At 43.5% G+C, this 20,458-nt stretch overlaps 1 protein-coding gene across 4 annotated transcripts in view; it reads right to left on the bottom strand.

Annotated features, from left to right (window-relative positions):
• Positions 1–20,458, bottom strand: part of CIT (citron rho-interacting serine/threonine kinase) — a 172,709-nt gene that overhangs the window by 63,976 nt on the left and 88,275 nt on the right. For all 4 annotated transcript variants that reach the window (XM_018061232.1, XM_018061231.1, XM_018061230.1 and 1 more), the window contains exons 11-18: positions 17,629–17,734; positions 16,590–16,733; positions 15,245–15,364; positions 8,762–8,932; positions 8,437–8,487; positions 7,623–7,676; positions 5,147–5,287; positions 3,136–3,261 (exon numbers count right to left, since the gene is read on the bottom strand). In XM_018061232.1, the coding sequence (XP_017916721.1) occupies positions 3,136–3,261; positions 5,147–5,287; positions 7,623–7,676; positions 8,437–8,487; positions 8,762–8,932; positions 15,245–15,364; positions 16,590–16,733; positions 17,629–17,734 (913 nt within the window). The remainder of the gene's footprint in view (positions 1–3,135; positions 3,262–5,146; positions 5,288–7,622; positions 7,677–8,436; positions 8,488–8,761; positions 8,933–15,244; positions 15,365–16,589; positions 16,734–17,628; positions 17,735–20,458) is intronic.

The raw sequence follows: 20,458 nt of genomic DNA on the forward strand, positions 1-20,458 counted from the left end.
TGGGACTTCCAAGTCCAAGTATTCACACACATACACACACAGCTGGTGGGCTGGGATCAGAAACCTATCAGTGTGACAGGTCAAAGGCAGCTCTTCATCTCCGCTTAGAGAAATGAGAGTAACGAGGCAACACAATTTCAAAATTCCATACAGTGCACAGCCCCTGACCACTATCTTGAACCTCAGGCAATTGTTGCTCCAATGACAGCCTTAAACAAGAAAAGTAATGGAAATTTACTTTGTTTATTTTAATGATAAAAAAATTTATATTTTCCTCATTAATAAAATGATTGCACAGGAACCCTAGCTAAGAAGAAAAACTAATATAACAATTCAAACACTTTGAGTTTTGAATGATTATTTTAACTGACTAGTAATATGGAGAATGTGACTATCTAGAGATGTTCATATGATGTCATGTATAGATGATGTGACACTAATGGGAAGAAGGCAGAACATAAAATTGACTAAAAATGACATAAATATGTACACACATATGTGGAAGATAGGAAGAGAATTTGGAGTAATATAAACAGCTCAAATGTATAAGATTTATGCTTTTAAACAAAATTCATTTGGAAATTATACCAATTCATTTGCAACATATTATAAACTGGTCATATAAAAGCCAGCATTCAACTTACTGAAATATTCTCTAAATGAAACTATCTGCATCTACATTAATTCTTATGAATCTGGACCCATTAGTTAATTACTAATATCAAAAGTCATTACTCCAAGTTTTCATCTCTTCACACTATCTTGAAGATTTTCTTTGAAATGGAAATAATTATGAGAATTTGAAGAATAAGGAAATTATACAGGATATGACTATAAAATGAAGAAAAAAATACTTTCAGATTCACACACACATGAAATGGTACTGATTAAGCTTTTGAAATTCTGAAGTCTGTAAGCATTGACTTTGACTTGGGGGCCAGTAAAGTATTCAATGTTAAAACCAGGTGCACAAGATCTGTTGCAATCTAACAGATGTCATCTTGAAAAGTTGAATGTAAATAGGATGTTAAGTAATAAAAACATACTTTAAGGGCTTTAGGTATATTAAAGGATCCCCAGAAATGAGGTCTTTTTATTAAAGCAAAAGACTCTGCTATAATGAGAACCCCCATTATCTGTTTTGAAAGTTCTTATCAGAATAGCAAATACTTTAATGCAAATGACATTTGAGATGACTTTCCGAGCATCATCATTAGGTAACAGTATTAAGGACCCCTCTTTGCTCCTGTCCCAGATACTTTATTAACAGCCTAAGCACCAGGTTCTTGAACAAAAGGTACTTTCTGATAAATGAAGTCACAACCACAAAGGTACTAGGTAATAAGACATACTTGGAAAAAGAAATCTGCTACTTTTCCTTTACGTTAGAAATCACTTGATAATTGTCTTAGTTTCAGTCCTCCTAAGATGGCACAGGAATGAAAATCAAACTGAAAACAGGTTGAAAACTCAGACATCTGAGATGCACGTTGAGACCAAATTTCTGATCCATGTATGAATGGGACTTTGCAACATATAATCCAGGAATGCAGAACTCTACACTCCGACGTTTTAATTGCAAATGAACCTTTGGAAAAGCAGACATTCTAAAATCTGACTTCTTCGCATTTTGGCATTTTTTGTTGTTGTTGTCATTTTTTAAAACGTTATCTTTTCTACATGTGTTGGATCAGACTCTTCCGTCCTGTTATGCAAACACTTCGGTTCGCTGCTGTTTCCAGCTCCTAGAATAGTGCCTGGCACATAGTAGAAGCTCATTAAATATTTGTTGAATGAATGAATGAACACATCACCATTAAACAGAGAAACACTTTGCAACCACAAGAGACTTAACCACGTCGTTCGCACCAAGCAAGAGGTGGCAGTGGTGGAATCTCGGTGGGAATTCACTTGACTCACGGTAAAATTCACACACTTGACAATTGCCAAGAGAAACTTGGATGACGGCACGAGAGAACAGAGAGAGTAGACTAACAGTCACATCTGCCTTTGTGTGTAGACGGATCTATGAAGACTGTGTGTCAAAGCAAAACAATTTAACTGATTTCTCTTTTCATCTATTTGTTCAAGAATACCCACATGCTCATGAATATAGACAGAGATGTAAAGATTTGAAGCGTCAGGTTTTTATTGGGTTTTGTTTGGTATAGTATAGGCCTATAAGTCGGTCATTCTGGAGTTCATATAGTTGCTGGTGACTCATTTCCCAGAAGTGATGCAGAGAGAGACAGAGAGAGGGAGGCGGAAAGCACCCTGCTTACCACCTTGCCTTTTTATGGTGGAGAGGAATGGTCGACTACTCCAGAGTCTCTCCCAGGGGCAGGGAAGGAAGGGGCTATGAACACACTCCCCAAAGTGGCTTCAAATTCTTGATTTGGGGACTGAAATTCAAGGAGAGTCCTTTAAAGGTTCACCTGCCTTCCACCCTGGCAGGAGCAAAACTTCCAACACGTTGGCAAGTATCACCCAAGCCTTCCTTGATCAAGTTAATTTGATCAGAGCCAAAAACAGAATCACTGTGATTACAAACCTAAAAAAAAAAAAAAAAGATCTGCTACATCTAAGGAAAGTGAAAATACTAATAAGAATAATAACCAACTGTAGCAGAGAAAGTGAGTGGGTGAACATGGATCTATGACAAATACTACTCGGAGAAAAACAATTCTGCATGACTAACTTCTTTCCTCTGCAAAAGCGAGGATCTGAGTGTTAGTCTTAAAGCCCTGAATCCCTACCCCTTCTTTTTTTAAATGAGCATTTGCAATGTTAACAGCCATACAAAACTCTGCTGATAGGAGTACGTAAATCCTCCTGTAAAAATGTATTGGAGATGACAGCGTGTGCACGTTCGTATTTCTAAAGGTCAGGCAGTAGCAAACAGAGCGAAAAAAAAGAAAAAAAAAAAACATACTGATGGATCTGTTACCAGTGCTGAAAAGTCCAACATGTAAGGTTACTCATGCTAGTCTCTGACGTGTCATCCGCTAAGACCACTTCCTCTTAATTCGCCCGCTCGGCGACAACCTCCCCTGTGCCGGTGGCTGCTTCTTCTTTGGACCCCCTTCCCTCTGCAACCTGTTATCGTTGAACTTGCCAACCTTGGCTCCTGCTCACCAGAATTTTATCAGCCATCTGCTGGATCTGTTGGGACTTTGTCTGGATGTCATCCTTCAGTCTGTTTTCTCTACGCTCCATGGTCTCTAGCCTCTTTACCTTGTTCTCCAGAGAGTGGCGGCGTTCCTGCAGATCGTGAATCAATCAGAGAGTTTTAATGGGGTGACGGCTGCGGGCGCAACGCCTGCGCCGAGGGACAGGGCCCTCGGGAAGCGGACGCTCGCGGCAGGGAAGAGAAGTCGCAGGCATCCAGAGCCACGGCGAGGAAGACACGGTTCTGGAATCCGAGTAGTACTCGCTTGTGTAGGTTACAAGAGTGCATTCATTCATTCAAATATTTACCAAGCACCTACTATCTGCAAAGTAGCACACTAGGCATCTTGGAAAATACCCAGAGGAAGTCGACAGAATGCCTGCCCTTGAAGAGGTAAGAGAAAGACAAGTAAACATAAAGTGGGTGAGAAGGGGCAGAGCCATGAAGCACACAGGTATGGAGCGCTGCAGGAGGTTGCAGGCAGGACAGAGAGCTTTGAACTGAGCAGGCGAAGGGAGGAGTCGAGGAGATGTGAGCTGTGGAGGGGGCCGATGCAGCGGGCTGGAGGGGAGAGGGCCAAGGGGAGAGGGGAGGCCTTTCAAATAAAGACGGGCACAGCAGCAGCAGCAGCATGGAGGTGGCCAGCTTAGACCCCAGGTAGAGCACAGAGGGGCTGCTGCATAAGGTGAGTTTGGGGGAAGCAGGAGAACATGGCAAGGGGAGCACGTGTGGGTCAAATGGCTGACAGTCTCATGAATCTAAGACATAGGGAAGCACTAATGGCTTTGGGATGGTACAAGGGGTGGTGATGAGCCTGGAGCCGGAGGTCCCCAAGTCTGACATTTCTGAGTTAGCTGGGAGGAAAGTGAGACTGGAGGCAGAAAGCCAAGAAATGAGTGCATCTGCTCAGCTGGGAGGAAGAGCACCTGCACTATGAGGAGGCCTGCAGAAATGGCCAGCAGGGGGAGACGCTGGAGGGGGACAGTGTGGGTGCACTGGCAGGGCTGAAGCACGTGTGGAGTGGCAGGGCCCAGGGAGAAGCAGACGACGTCAAGGCTCCAAGCCTGGGGTGACCACATGGACAACGATGGCCCCGACTGGCATGAGGAGATTGAGAAGATGACCCAGCTGGTTGCAGAAGACAGTAAGTTCATTCTAGGTTAGAGGCACTGTTCAGACACCCAGGCAACATGTCAGGGGAGCAGTGGGAAATACTGCCTGGATTGTGAGTGAGGGTGGCCCCAGAGAGTTGTGGACAAGTAGGTCACCACCAGCACAGTGATAGGGAGAAGCAGAAAGCCCAGGAAAGGGGGATGGTTAAGTCAACTATGGCACAGCTGTTCCACAGAACCATTACCCAGACAAGGGGGAAGCTGGAGGGGAGTAAGGGAAACGTCCCTTCTGATTCTAGATTCTTCAGTTCTGTGATTTCTTTTTTTTTTTTTTTACAATGAGAAGACACTCATGTGTTTTCTGCATAATTATATAATTGGTTTCAACAACAACAACAACAACAAAGAATTGAAGGGAGAGAAGAGGCCCCAAAATACAGATCTGGGAGTTACCAACACACACAGGTCACAGCTGAAGCCTCGAAACTTACTATGTTATTATCACTGCTGGGAGGAAAAGTCAAGGAAAAGCAAGGGTACAGAGGGAAGGAAGAGAAGACCTCAGGGACAGCGTCACGGTCACCTAGATAAACATGAGTCCACCCACACAAGTGAGTGGGTCAGAGGAAAACAAACAGGAAGGAACGGTTTTAATCAAAACATCTTTCTACTCGCAGCTTCTGTGACAAATGCTTCTCCCCTTTGGGGAAAAACGTTCCCAAGCCTCTCGGGTTCAGAGGAATGGGCAGAAAGGAAAAGTGGTTTGAACAAAGGCGAGCAGAGAGAAGGTGGTGCCTCCATTTTGTCCCCACACAGCCAGAGGCCAGGCACTGCAAGACCCAGGGGCTGGAGGTCCTCTGCTCACCTCGGCCTCCACCAGCTTCTTCTTGATGCCTTCGGAGGAGTCCTCACGGTTGTGCAGCTTCTCCAGCTCACGCTCAGCCCGCTCCTTCGCCTGACGGATGTTCTGTAGCAGCTCAGTGGCCTCTGTGCTGGCTTTCACGGCCTGAAAGGAGAAGAAACGGGGTGGGGAGGACGGGTGAGATGGCCCAGTTTAGACACAGAAAAAGATGAGGATCATCTCCTAAACAGGAAAAAAAAAATCGGGTCACAGTGAACGGATATTTTTATCCATTCTTCAAAAAACAAACAAACTTTTCATTTTATTCTGTATTTCATCTATTCTAAGGTGCACTTATATTTTTTAACATCACTAAATTTGGAATACTGCATCCTACAATTAAAACTGACAGTTGTTTTTTTTTTAATTTCCTGAGGTACAGAAGATAATGGAATATTGGACAAACTTTAGCTTCTTAGATTCAATATTTTGGAATAAATGCAAACAAAAAGTCTTGGATTTATCTGCCCAAGTATTAATGTATTTACCTCAGAGCATTAATTTTCTCCTTATTTAATCATCTCATTTGCCAACTTCTTTATGGGGAATCTCTACTATTAACTTTTATAACAACACAACATAAAAGCTGTAATTTAAACCTTTAATAATAAGAAATACCTATCAGAGGGCACAACCACCATAGCGTTTGTAGTGGCTCAAAATTCATGTTAGGGAAGTCATTTTTTTTTTTAATTAACGTTTTGAAGTTAATTTTTATTTGTGTCTTAACTATACTACAGCTCTTCGAGCATCATGATAAAGATCAGACTGTAAACCACCAACCTCACGTGCATTCACTTCAAATTATCATTTGAAAAAGTAAAAATGGCAAGGAAACTAGCTTGGAGACCTGCATGCTGGCCAATGTGGGAGTTGCTCCCCACATGTGCCCAATGAGCACTGGAAATGTGGCTGGTGTGACTAGGAAATCAATTTTAAAGTTTACTAAAGTTTAATTCATTTAAAAACTGAAGCAGTATAAATGTTTTAATATCAATACATGCTGTGATGACATTTTGTATATATTGCATTATGAAAACTGTATCATTCAAAGAGTTTTCACCTTTTTATAATGTGGCCACTAGAAAACTTAGAATTATATCTGTGGCTGACATGTATAGGTTGCTCCCCTCTTCTACAGCGGGGAGCAGAGTCCTAGAAGACATGAGTCCTCACACAAACTTCTAGCTGAGAGAGGCTGTCTGAAGTGAGCTCAAGAATAGGCAGGAAGGAGTCAGATGAATGGATACAGAAAAAGTGGATCATCCCAGCTATGGAATACCATGAAGCCTCTGAAAAGGAGATCCTGCCACATGCTGCAACATAGATGAACCTCCAGGACACTGTGCTGAGCAAAAAGAGCCAGTCACAAAAAGACAAATACTGGATGATTCCACCCACAGGAAGTGTCCAAAGCAGTCAAAAGCATACCAGCAAAGTAGATTAGCACAGGCAAATTATGATATATAGTGATATATATCACATATATATATATATGATGGATAAACAAGGTCCTCCTGAATAGCAGAGGGAACTATATTCAGTACTTTGTAATAAGCCAGAAAGGAAAAGAATATGACAAAGAATGTTCATATGTGTGTAACTGAATCACTCCACTGTGCAGCACAGGGACACAACATTGTAAATCAGGAAGGGAGGGAAGGAGGGAAGGAAGGGGTTACCAAGCGTGGGCATTCACCAAAGGGGTGGTTAGCATCTAACAGATAGTATAAGTTTTGTGAGAAAAAAGTTCTCGAGATTTGCTGTACAATGGAGATACATCTAATACACTAAGGAACTGGACACTCAAAATGATTAAGACGGTAAAGTCTATGTTACATGTTTTCAGTAACACAACTTTAAAAAGGAGGAGGAGGAAAATGAAAGGGCTCTTTTAAACACATTGACAAACCTTCCTGAAGGCCATGTTCATTCTGGCCCTTTCTTTAGCATTTCCCCTGTTCACCCAAAGGAAGGGCCATTAGCACTCACTGTGTCAGAAGCCATAAACCACACCCACCCACCTCCCCAACCACTTGAGGACTCCTGGCTCCTCCAGGCTCCCAGTGGACAAGAAGGTTGCCAGCGGTCTCTGATGGAAAGCCATCTGGGTCATGAACAAGATGTGAACCCGGTCCCCTGAAGGGAGAGAAGCCAGCCTCTTGGGATCTGTTGTAGCATAATTTGAACTTTGAATTGACAGTCTCATAGAGCTTGGTTTCTGATTTATTTGTTTAAACAAATACTGTTCGACAGGTCCCCAAAAGAGAAAGTACATTCAGAACTCTGATACTTTCAGGTAATAGCTCACCACCCCGCTTAATCTCCCTCAGTGCTGGTGACTAATTCTGTTTCTTTGATCTTTCACCCTATAGGATAGGGCAAGAAAAAGTACTTGGAAATGGGAAGTAAGTTCCCCCAAATATCCCCTTGGGCTTACCTTTTCTAGCTTCTCTTGGAGCTCCTGAATTTTGAGCTGCTGCTCAGCATTGATCTGTAATTAAAATCCCAGGAAATAAAACAAAAGGCACACTGGTATTAAGGTCTTGGTAGATTTACTACAGGCCTATTTTCTTGAGGTTTCTGGGGGGGTCTTATTGTTTTCCAATACCTACTGATGGAGAAGAACAGCAGCCTATCAGAGAAGCCTTTGAATGTCCCAGTGTAAACCTCCATGTGGACCGTTTCTCTAGAACCAGCGACACACATACAGATGGCAAAAAAGGGAACTGAAATCGCCTGTACTTTAAAACAGTAAATTTTCCCATCTGTTTTACTGAGTATCTGGGTTTGTATGTTACTGTGAGAGGGCATGACAGAAAAAAAAGAGGTGTCTTCTCCCCCTTTTAGAACCATAGCTGAAGCTAAACCTGGTCATCCAGAGACTGATCATCAAAATAAACCCAGAAGAGAGTTTTCTATTCACTGCAAATATATTCTTAACCAATAACAGGCCACGGAGAGCAACATTTAAGAGACTGCATATGTGCATGCTAAGTCGCTTCAGTTTTGTCCAACTCTTTGCAACCCTAGGGACTGTGGTCCACCGGGCTCCTCTGTCCATGGGATTCTCCAGGCAGAAATACTGGAGTGGGTTGCCATGCCCTCCTCAGGGGATCTTCCTGACCTAGGGCTCCAACCCTTATCTCTTGTATCTCCTGCATTGGCAGGCGGGCTCTTCACCACTAGCGCCATCTGGAAAGCCCATTTAAGAGACCATCTGCCCAAATCCCAATACCAATAATGGAAAATACCTTCTCCAGTTTGGCATATTCTCCCACTTCAGGCTTCCCTTGATCTTTAGCCTGTAATTTAAAAGATACAACATATTGGGAACTCTCAAGAACCTAAAAATCTTATAAGACAACACTACAGGCTATACTTTCTTGGTCTCTGTGGCCAAAACAATTAGGACAATAATAAAAAATTAAGTTACCTTCTCTAATCAACACCAGGAACTCTGTAGGGCATCCCATGGCTTCTTGAATGTACACTCATTAAGCTAGGATTCCCTTTATTATTGCTAAGATAATCCAGGAGTCTACCTCCAAAACTCCCTCCCAGAGGGGAGCTAGCTACCTTCATCAGTTTATGCTGACATTCTGTTGCTTTCCGCTTAAACTCTTCAGCAGCCAGCCGAGACTCTCTGAGCTCCGATTCATAGAGGTCACTCCGCCTTCTCGCCGAAACCAGGTCCTCTTCCAATTGACTCATCATCAACCTCATTTCTTCCACTTGAGCCTGGTACTCCTAAGGAGTAGGCAACAGGAGAAAGGTGGCCTTTAGAAAGGAAAGGAAAGATGGGAAAACCACAGAGAGGAGACACAGTGAAGAGATATCAGCAGAGAATGGACCCAGAGAAAAGGTGAAAGATGCGGATGAGAGTGAGGTGTGCGGAGGGTGAGTAGAGAGAAAAGAATATTAAATCTTTAAACTGTTTTCTTGTAGATCATGTAGCACTAGTAACACCATTTGGAACACATGTGCTTATATACAGTTAGATCCTTTTAGCAAATAATACCGTACAAGAAGTGCAAAACCTTAAGGCCTTTGTAACACCAGAGAGCAGCAAGGGATGTACTTTAAACAACCATGATAATCTGCTTACGCAAAGCTTTCCCCCAAGGGTAATCATTTATATAGATTTGTCCTTTAGAAGTCACATGTGCCTAACATAATTAAATATGGTACCTAGTTTTAAAATTAACCTTTCAGATGATACAAGGGGGTAATTGGAAATCTCAATGGAGAGAATCTTGGAAGGTAAAACTCATCATGTCAGTTTCTCACCATTAATTTTTCTGGGCCCCAAACTGCATGAAGAACTTAACGGTGCTCTTGAGATGCAAGTCACCCTGAAATTTCGAAGAGTCAGGAAACACTGGTTCTGGTCAAAGGAACTTGTAAAAAAGACTCCAAGGAAAGGATTACCTTGCTCCCTCGAGCAAAAGCCTTTAAAGTAATCCCAACAGCCCAATCTTTTCTCAAAGTGAATTTCTAAAATCAGAACATCTGCATTGAAGTTTTCCAAAACTGATTTACCATGAGAAATAAACAGTGGTTTTGAAAACTTTGGGGCAGAGCACGAAAATATTCTCTGTTTTAGCAAAAGCAAAGACTACACATGTAAGGTTTACGAATGAGCAAAGTTTATCCAATCCAAGGTGGTGGGGGTGGAGGATATAAAATGAAAAGAATAAAGAACTGAACTAAGACTGTCTCTGACCTTCACAACATCTATTGATCATCTCTAAGATCTGTTCTCCCAAGAAATGACTGAAGAGAGATCCACTGAGCAAGGATATGTTTTTAACCAATAAAATGCTTTTTTTCCCCCAGTAACAGTACAGCTTCATCCCACTATAACAGGCAATCCCCGTGTGCACACTAAAGCGAAGATGACATCCTTATAAAAATGGGTAGTTTTCATGGAAACACATCTCTCTGTGTTAATGGTACAGAGGAAAGCAGAAAAAAAGGGGGGCACAAAATGGAGCACTAAAAGCATACAGTCGTCCCTCGGTACACATGGGGGGTTGGCTCCAGGGCCAAATTTGACCTGAGGTTGCCCGACCCATGAATACAGAAACCGTGGATATAGACGGCCAGCTGCATTGTTGCTGAGGGTCAATTCTACAAGTCATGGGGCACCAGGGTTTCTGGACGAGGCTCACTAAGTGGGTGGTGCTGGGTTACATAACGAAAGGTCTTTATAAACTACTAAACAATTATCTGAACTCAGAGAATAAAACATGAATCAATGATGTGGGATGGCACACCCTCTACTTGGCGTTTTTCTAGTCCCCTCGGCCAGGGCTGTATGATGACTTATTACGACTTGCATAGCTCTAGTATTAAGCCTTCCTGGACTCCTTCCTCCATTAAAAAAATTTATATATATATAATATATAAAGATAAAAACATTATCAATGAAAACACTTTCTTTTACATAAAAACTCAATTTATTTTCTCCTGATTTTAAAAAATCCAAAGTACCAAAAGAGCTGCTCACAAGCACAAATACCAAACTGAGGAGGAAGCGGACAGGTGGGAGTCAGTCTTGGTCATTTTTTATCCCTGAGCTCCCTTGTCTGACTTAAACTTTCAGCAAAAAGGGAATACGGTTTTTGTGTTTTGTCAGGAGCAAGGAAAGAGCACTGTTTCACCACCACCACCACCCCCCCGGCCCCCACCCTAAACATCTCTCCGTCCAGAGCTGTCAGCGCCCAAGGGGAGGAGGGCATGAATCAGGCAACACCTCTGTCAGCAATCTGAGCTCCCAGGGCATCCAGCCTGCTACAGATATCAAAAAGAATTCTACTTCATTTATTGAGCCACTGTTATTCTGCCAGCTACTTCAAGGAAATCCTATACACCTAACAGCTGACCAAATCCCTGTTTCAAGAAAAATCTGAGAGAGGATGATCAGGTCTGTTTCCAAGGACAGCTGAGAGAGAGCTGTCCAAATCCCAGCGTGGACTCAGTGCTGGTCATAGCTGAACAGGATCAGAATGGGGAAATGTGGACGACTTCTGAGTCATGCCTCAAGTCATTCTTTGGAATGGAGCTTTACCGTTTTGATTGAATAGGACCAATCAGAAGTCCTAAAACTCAAATGCCTTCTATGTTACCCAAATTTCTGTCTCTCTTTCCAAGGAGGGGAGTTGGTGGAACCAGCAATTGCTAGTGACGGAACATGAATCTGACTATCATGTGACGCATCTAGGTGTGTTTTAAATTCTTTAAATTTTTGACTGAGCCTCAGGGCACACAGGATCTTAGTTCCCTGACCAGGGATTGAATCCATGCCCCTTGAACTGGAAACACAGGTTCTAGTCACTGGACCACCAGAAAAGTCCCTAGGTGTTTCATTTTAAACCAAATCCAAATACTCCATTGGGGTTAGTTAAGTTGTTGATCAGTTGCTAAGTCGTGTCTTACTCTTTGCAACTCTATGGACTGCAGCATGCCAGGCTTCCTTGTCCTTCACTATCTCCTGGAGTTTGCTCAAATTCAAGTCCACTGAGTCTGTGATGCTATCTAACCATCTCTGTCCTCAGTCATACCCTTCTCTTTTTTACTTTCAGTCTTTTCCAACATCAGGGTCTTTTCCAATGAGTCAGCTCTTCACAACAGGTGGCCAAAGTATTGAAGCTTCAACTTTAGCATCAGACCTTTCTATGAATATTCAGCATTGTTCTTCTTTAGGATTGATTGGTTTGATTTCCTTGCAGTCCAAGGGACTCTCTCAAGAGTCTTCTCCAGCACCACTATTCAAAAGCATCAATTCTTCAGCACTCAGCGTTCTTTATGGTCCAATTCTCACATCCATACATGACTACTGGAGAAACCATAGCTTTGATTATATGGACCTTTGTCGGCAAAGTGATGTCTCTGCTTTTTAAAGCACTGTCTAGATTTGTCATAGTTTTCCTTCCAAGGAGCAAGCATCTTTTAATTTCATAGCTGCAGTCACTGTTGTAGCGATTTTGGAGCTCAAGAAAATAAAATCCATCACTGCTCCCACTTTCAGTTCAATTCAGTCGCTCAGTCGTGTCCGACTCTTTGCGACCCCATGAATCTCAGCACGCCAGGCCTCCCTGTCCATCCATCACCATCTCCCGGAGTTCACTCAAACTCACATCCATCGAGTCGGTGATGTCATCCAGGCATCTCATTCTCTGTCATCCCCTTTTCCTCCTGCCCCCAATCCCTCCCAGCATCAGAGTCTTTTCCAATGAGTCAGCTCTTCGCATGAGGTGGCCAAAGTACTGGAGTTTCAGCTTTAGCATCATTCCTTCCAAAGAACACCCAGGGCTGATCTCCTTTAGAATGGACTGGTTGGATCTCCTTGCAGTCCAAGGTACTCACAAGAGTCTTCTCCAACACCACAATTCAAAATCATCAGTTCTTCAGCGCTCAGCTTTCTTCACAGTCCAACTCTCGCATCCACTTCAGCCTCTACTACTGGCCATGAAGTGATGGGACCAGATGCCAGGATCTTCATTTTTTTAAATGCTGAGTTTCAAGCCAGCTTTTTCACTCTCCTCTTATAACCTCATCAAGAGGCTCTTTAGTTCCTCTTCACTTTTGCCATAAGGGTGGTGTCATCTCCATATCTGAGGTTGTTGATATTTCTCCCGGCAATCTGGAATCCAGCCTGTGATTCATCCAGCCTGGCATTTCACATGATGTACTCTGCATATAAGTTAAAGAAGCAGGGTGATGATATACAGCCTTATCATACTCTTTTTAATTTTGAACCAGTCCGTTGTTCCACGTCCAGTTCTACTTGTTGCTTCTTGACCCACATACAGGTTTCTCAGGAAACAGTAAGGTGGTCTGGTAGTCTAATCTCTTTAAAAATTTTCCAGTTTGCTGTGATCCACAGTCAAAGGTTTTAGCATAGTCAATGAAGAAGTAGATGTTTTTCTGGAATTCCCTTGCTTTCTCTATGATCTAATGAATGTTGGCCATTTGATCTCTGGTTCCTCTGCCTTTTGTAAACCCAGAATGTACATCTGGAAGTTCTTGGTTCACGCACTGCTGAAGTCTAGCTTGAAGGATTTTGAGTATTACCCTTCTAGTATGTGAAATGATTGCAACTGTAGGGTAGTTTGAACATTCTTAAATAGCTAAGTAGAAGCAACATTTAAAATAAATAAACACAGGTACAGAAATTGGCTTTGAACGGAAGAGAGAAGAATAAATGGCAAATCTGGGAGGAATCGGCGGGCTACAGACCAAATACTAGGAGTTTACTGAAAGTATTTCTCCTGGACTGCAAACATTCCACTCTCACCAAGCTTACTGAGGGTCATTTTTTTAGTAAGTCCTCCTTCCGATGAAAAATAAAATCTGAAACGAAGAAGCTTTCCTCCCCTAAAATGGAACGCTTAGCAGTCATTAAATCTAAAACTCCACATGGATGCCGACTGTGATATGAATCACAAAGGCCATTCCTTTGAACTCAATCACCAGCATATACCTTTGCAAAATGTCCTGAAAATTCTGTTTCTATTTAATTTCAGGGACACCAGCTGCTCCCTCTGGTGGCCAAGCACGGCTTTTATTTCCCCAGGATACCACCAAAAGCAAATTTCCAAACACATTGAACTAATGGGAGAAAAAGAATCCTACTTCTTGAAATTAGGAGGAAAAATGGTGTGGACAAAAGGGCAACGAGTCAACTGTCAAAGTGGACTTTTCCAATGTGCAGGCACAACCTTCAGGATCTCTAAGTTAGTACTGTTCAGAAACCTGACAACTGGATAGCACAATTTCCTAGGCACATTTATTTAGAACATTTTTATCAAGCAGGAGGATATTAACCAATAATTAAAAAAATATTAGGGTGATAATGAGACGATGCCAAAAAAAACAACCAAAACAGTAATTCTTTCTTTAAAGAACAGTTAATGAATCAAATTATTTGCAAGAGTTTCTTGCATTAGCAACCACCCAGATGGCTAAGTGTGCGCTACCCGGAGACAAAAATGTTCATTTCCATCACTGTTTCCATTAGATTTTCTGAAGTGAATGAGAGTTGCCTGGCAGCTGATAATTCAGCTCTCCAATTGCTCACTGCATTCTCTTCATTAAAGTTTCTATTTACGGTTTCTTCAAAGGACAAAAAAAAATCCGTGCTAAAAAGGAAACAATGAAGTAAAATAGAAATGAACCATCTAGAAAGAAAACTCTTTTAGAAAAGGAAAGGGGAAAAATAAAGAGAGTAGGCTTTTTAAAGGTCTGGATTTTCTTTTCTCATCACGGAGGGGAGGGCTTTATGTAGTCGAGATTTGCCATGTTAATTCTGACGCGGCCTTAACTGCTCAAACTCATCTCCTAGGATACATCTTTAGATAAGCAAAACTATGAATTATCCTAGCTTCTCTCAAAAACGTAAAGTGCATCTAAAAAGCTATGAAAACATCTTTAAAAACTATTTTAATGGCCTTAAAAGCAGAAATTGGCACTCTTTCGGTAGAAAGTTAGATGGGAAGCAATTTCAGCTTTGCAGGCCATGTGATCTCTTGTCACAGCTACTCACCTCTGGCAGTGAAGCATGATCAGCAGCCACGAACAGTGCGTAGACAGTACCTAAGCAAATGGTGTGTCTGTGTTCCAATGAAATTTTATTTATATAAACACTGAAATCTGAACTCCATATACTTTTCACACGTCATGAACTATTCTTTTGAATTCCTCTAACTATTTAAAAATGCAAAAATCATTCTCAGCTTGTGGACATGGAAAACAGGTTGGTTGGCCAGATTCACCCCAACAGGCTGCAGTCTGCCCACCACCACTGCTTTAAACCTACACCTTTGATTGAAAAAGAGTAGTCATTGTGGGGTCCAGACTTCAAAAGGAGCTAGAACATTTATATAAACCATGTGGAATGTGAAAAAGTTCCATTTGGAATCTGAAAGTTCCAAATGACCTACATATCTCTTTCTCCCTCTCCTCCCCTCCCTCCTTCCCTTTCTCTGTCCCTCAAACATGCCTCCCCTGAAATGAGAGGTCTGAGCTGGTGCCCTGCTCCCAGGCAGCGAGTCATACCTGCTCTTTGATTTCTTGGAGCTTCCGGCTCTGCTCTCTGATATCATGGAGGAGCTGCAGTGCTTTGTCGTCCTCTTGGGACACCTCCATCCGTGCTTGCTCCAGACTTCGCTTTAAGCTCTGCGGAAAGCAAAAATTTTTAATAGGGATGCCCCGTGGATCCTGCTCTAGTTGAAAAGATTCATTAAAGGAGCTGCAGGCTGCTTCGCAGACACCAAGACGGTTTCAGGTGACGGACCCACGACGACAGCTTCCAGTGGGTTGCTGAATTCCAGGTTTCATCCTGCAAAATCCCCTGGTTCAAGAAAACATCATCTCAAACTCCTTGGGACCTCATGGATCCGGCCTGAAAGTACAGCCACCTGTCTCCTAGCTGACCTAGCAGATACTTACTTGTATGTTCAGGACTGAAAACTAGTAAGATCCCCTAGCCATGAAACCATTACTGGAATGGATATCAAGTCTCTTCTGGAATATCAGTGATTCGAGGACTGTCAAGTATATCTCCCCTTTTCAAAGTAGCAATGACTTCTTTCTCTGCCCGGGTATCATTTAGGACTCCAAGCAATCTATTTCCACCTCCTGGCTTACGTTTCCTGGACACCTTTCATCCATAAGGTTCCCTTAATGCTTCAGTAGCACTGAAATATATATCTGAAATACATAGCTGAAAAACTTCACCCACCACTGAAAGGCAGCCAAATCTGGAATGGAAACATAGCAGTTATTCTTAATCATCCACGTTCTATAGATTTCCTCTCCCTTGTGGAAAAAACACTTGAAAAATGTGTGATTCAACTTCTTAAGACTGTACATTAAGAAACACCTGAATGAAAATTTTTAACGAGACAATGGAGAAGACAGTCCACTCTTGTGAAGGAAAGAAAAAAAAAAAGTCACATGGTAAAAAATGACAAGAGGGTCTGGGTTTTAAAGCCTGAGTTTTCTTGTTGCTATGCTGGTTCTAGGCGATAGAAAGTTGATTTGGGGCAAATTCAAAACATATTTTCTTGCCCTTATTTGGGAGCTTAGTTCCTAAGGCTGATCATGTAGGACACGAGGTAGACCACAGAGGTTGGGATGGGAGATGTGAGACCCTCTGCAAGGCCATCTACGCTTGTCTCCAGGCTCCTACCTGGACTCTCTGAGCCTGACCTCCTGTCTCCAGGCCCTCACACCTGGCACATGCTACTCTGCACATCACAGGTCCTGCTCGTGCGTCCTACCTCTCTATTCTCTGGCCCTGGTTGTGACGTGCCTCATGATGCTGTCATGAAACAGGATGAGACACACACGACAGGAAGTGCCACCTCCGAGGGAAGGGGGCTTTGGGGGGAAGGCTCACACTGCATTCTGTGATGTAGGTAGCAAGGTCCTGCTCCAGGAGGGATCTCTGAGTCTCAGAGGCCTTCAGCTCCACCTCCTTCTGACTAAGCACAGCCTCCACCTCTGACACTCTCCGATGTAACCGGGTCATTTCCTGCTCCATCTGAAACAGACACAGCAACATGTTAAAAAAGGCCCGTGGCGGGTTCGTTAGGAGTAATCGCGTCTCAAGCCACCTCCGAAACCACCTGGTGGTCCCGGCTGGCACTAACTCGCCAAAAGGTTGGGCTGGAAATACCATGGTTTCTTCGCCTGGGAGCACACCGGTCTTCGCAAGGACAGTCACCAATGCTAAGTCACTCCTCTCATGCAAGGCTGGGTTCACACTCGATCACTTCTCTAACCCAGTAAGCGAGGAGGCCACAATCACCATTTTTTTCACCTGTTTGTTTTTTGGGTTGGGTTTGTTTTTTTTTTGCAGATGTCAGTTTAATTTTATCCCAAATCCATCTTGATCCCCCCCATCTCCTTGCAAAGATCTAGAGGACAAATCCAGGACAGGGCAAGGAGATATGGACTCGTCTGCACTCTTGGGAGTCCCAGGCAAGAAGTGACTCTTACGAGCTTCCAGAGAACTGCCTCTGGGCAGGAACAGTGAGCGTTAAGAGACGATGAGCATAATCAACACAGTGGCTGCAGTTACATAGGCAGGAGTTTCTAAGGACTAGGAAGAGAGACTTCGCATCACTCAAAGCAGATGGGATGCATCTCGGCCACAGGTGAGGACCCGCGCCACCTGCCGGAAGACGCAGACATCTGGGTGGGTCATGCTGAGGAACGGGCCGCTTTATATCCAGGGCCTCCTCTGGTTAAGATTTAAAGGATTTACGGCAGCGTCAAGGCCCGAATTCATCTCCCTCTGAGCTGCCGGAGGCGCGACTTCGGCCCGGGAAGGATCAGGTGGCTCGGCGCCAGCGGCGGCCCCGGGCAGGTCCCTCGGCATATATTGACGGGAGGATCCTGCAGCAAGGAGGGAGGCCGGCTGTGGAAATAAATACCTTGTGACACTTGTCCTGGGAGTCTTGCAGCTCTTTGCTTTTGATAAGAAGTTTCTTTTCCATGGAGCTAGTCTTGGCAGGGGAGTCCAGACTTGACACAACAGACCTGGATGGAAGAAAACCAATGTCAAGGTGAAGGGTGGGGATGGGCCAAAAATAATAATAAAAACTTTAAAAAATGAAACTACAGCTGAATTTGGGATTAGCAGATGCAAACTATTATGTACAGAATGGAAAAACAATAAGGTCTTACTGTAAAGCACAAAGAACAGGATATATTCAATATCCTGTAATAAACTATGATGGAAAAGAATATGTATATAGATGTATGTATGTATCACTGAGTTACTTTGCTGTACTGCAGAGATTAACACAAACTGTAAATCAACAACACTTCAATAAAATAAATGTTAAAAGGAAAGAAACTATAGTAGAGACCAAGACCTGCCAGCATCCTTGGCCATCAAAAGAGCTGGCTCAAGCAGCTTCTAATGGTATCATGACCACGAGGCAGAGAGGTAGATGGGACCAAGAACACTGGAAGCAGGAGGATCCAAGTGTAAATTTAGTTACCACTGACCTGAGGCAATGATTTGGCCTCCCTGAGCCTCCGTTCCCATTTCTAGGAGGTAGAATGATAATAAAAGGACCTACCATGACAGGAGAGAATGAGCATCAAACACAGCATTGTGCCTGCACGGCTTCATTTACTCTTTCATTTAACGGGTATGTGCTATGCACCTACTCTGTTCCAGAAACCTTTCCAGGCACTGGAACAGCAGCAGTCAAGACAGACACAGTCCTTGCCCTCCCGGAGCTGACACTCATGGAGGGCATGCAGAGTACATCAGGCAGACACACGAACTAAAAAGGTTAATAGATGATGCCAGAGAATGAAACTGGGTGACGTGCTATGACAGATGAAATGGATCAGGGGCCTGTTTCTCTGAGGAGTGATGTCTCAGCTGACACTTGAAGAATGAGAAAGTGCTGACCTTCCAAAGCTCTGGAGGGAAACAAGCTCCAGGGAACAAGGATAACGGATGCACAGGTCCTGACACAGGATTGAGTAAACACAGCAAGTGGCCACTGTTTTCAGTTAACTATACTGACCAAACTGTTGCCTATTCCATCCCTAAGCTAGCCAGTTTGACTCTGCTTCATTTTATACAAACAGGTAACACTTATTGGTGCTTCCCTGGTGGCTCTGCGGTAAAGAATCTGCCTGCAATGCAGGAGACCCAGGTTTGATCCCTAGATCAGGAAGATGCCCTGGAGGAAGTCATGGCAACCCACTCCAGTATTCTTGCCTGGAGAATCCCTTGGACAGAGAAGCCTGGTGGGCTACAATCCACAGGGCCGCAAGGAGTTGGACATCACTGAAGCAACTGAGCATGCACGAACACTTACTATGTTGGGCTAAATAAAGTCCCTCCACCAAGGTGTCCATGTCCTAATCTCTGGAACCTGTGGATCTGTTACCTGATGTGGCAAAGGGGGCTTTGCAGATGTGATAATGTTAAGAATTCTGATGGCGGGGATATCCTGGATTATCGGAGTGGGCCCAATGTAACCACAAGGGTCTTCTCAGTATGGAAGCAAAGGGGGACTTCTCTGGTGGTCCACTGGTTAAGACTCTGCCCTTCTACTGTGGAGGGCACAGGTTCGAACCCTGGCTGGGGAACTAAGATGCTGCATACTGCACAGTGAGGCCAAAAAAATTTTTTTTAAAGATGGGAGCACAGGAAGGGAGGAGATGGGATGACAGAAATAGGGTCAGAGTCAGCAACAGACTAGAAGATGCTACATCATCGGCTGTGAAGACAGAGGAAGGAGCCATGAGCCAAGGAAACTGGACAGCCTCTAGAAGTTGGGAAAAGCAAGGAAACTGATTCTTTCCTATAGGATATTTAAACAGTGTAGCCTCGTAAACCCTAGTCCAGTAAAACCCATCTTGGACTTCTGACCTCCAAAAATATAAGGTAATACGTTTGCATTGCTGTGAGCCTCTAAATCTGTGGTCACTTGTTACAGGAGCCATAGGCAGCTCATACACTTACTGAGTGCTGACTCGATGTGCACAGTTCTGTCCTAAAGCAAGGCATGTTTCAACTCTTTAGTCTCCCCAGCAACTGTATAAGACAATTTATTATCCTCATTTTATAGATGAGGAAACTGAGCTTAAGTAACCTGCCACATGAGCAGGGAACCTAAGTAATCTGCCAGCTAATAAACTGTTTCTGTTGGTCCCAGTAGAGAACTGGGGTAGAGACTGAGGATGTATCAAATGTATCTCTCAGGATTTTACCACAAAAATAATGTAGTGTGGCCTCCTGAGAACAGACTACAAGGATGCTCTCCACAAGGACACACTTTCCCACAGACATACACAGAATTCACACACCCTACCTCATACCTAAAAGCAGTCAATTTTTGTGGGTGGAGATGACAGTTCTTATTAGGGAAAGTTTCCCTCAGTGGTCAGCACCCTGGGCACAAATGCTGAGGCTGGTGAAGTGCCGGGCCAGAGCAGTAGCCAACAAAGGTTCTTATGTTCTGAGGGATGTATGGCAGTGCCCACCACTGCTCTGTTGTCCCATCTATGTCGCCTTGGTAACAGGGTTGCAGGAGCTGGTTGTCAGTGAGCACTGGTATCTTACCAGCAGGTCAAAGTTCTGCTTTCCAGTGCCCCACACCCTACTTCCCTAAGTAAAAGAGGTCAGCTGCCTGCAGCAATTCAGCAGCTCTCTCTCCCTGCAGCTCCTGGCCAGACGACAAGGGCTGGCATGATGGTGCTGGCTCACTAAACCTCAATGACAGCTCCCAGTAC

Source organism: Capra hircus, chromosome 17 (assembly GCF_001704415.2).
Source record: "Capra hircus breed San Clemente chromosome 17, ASM170441v1, whole genome shotgun sequence".
Taxonomy (NCBI): Eukaryota; Metazoa; Chordata; class Mammalia; order Artiodactyla; family Bovidae; genus Capra; species Capra hircus.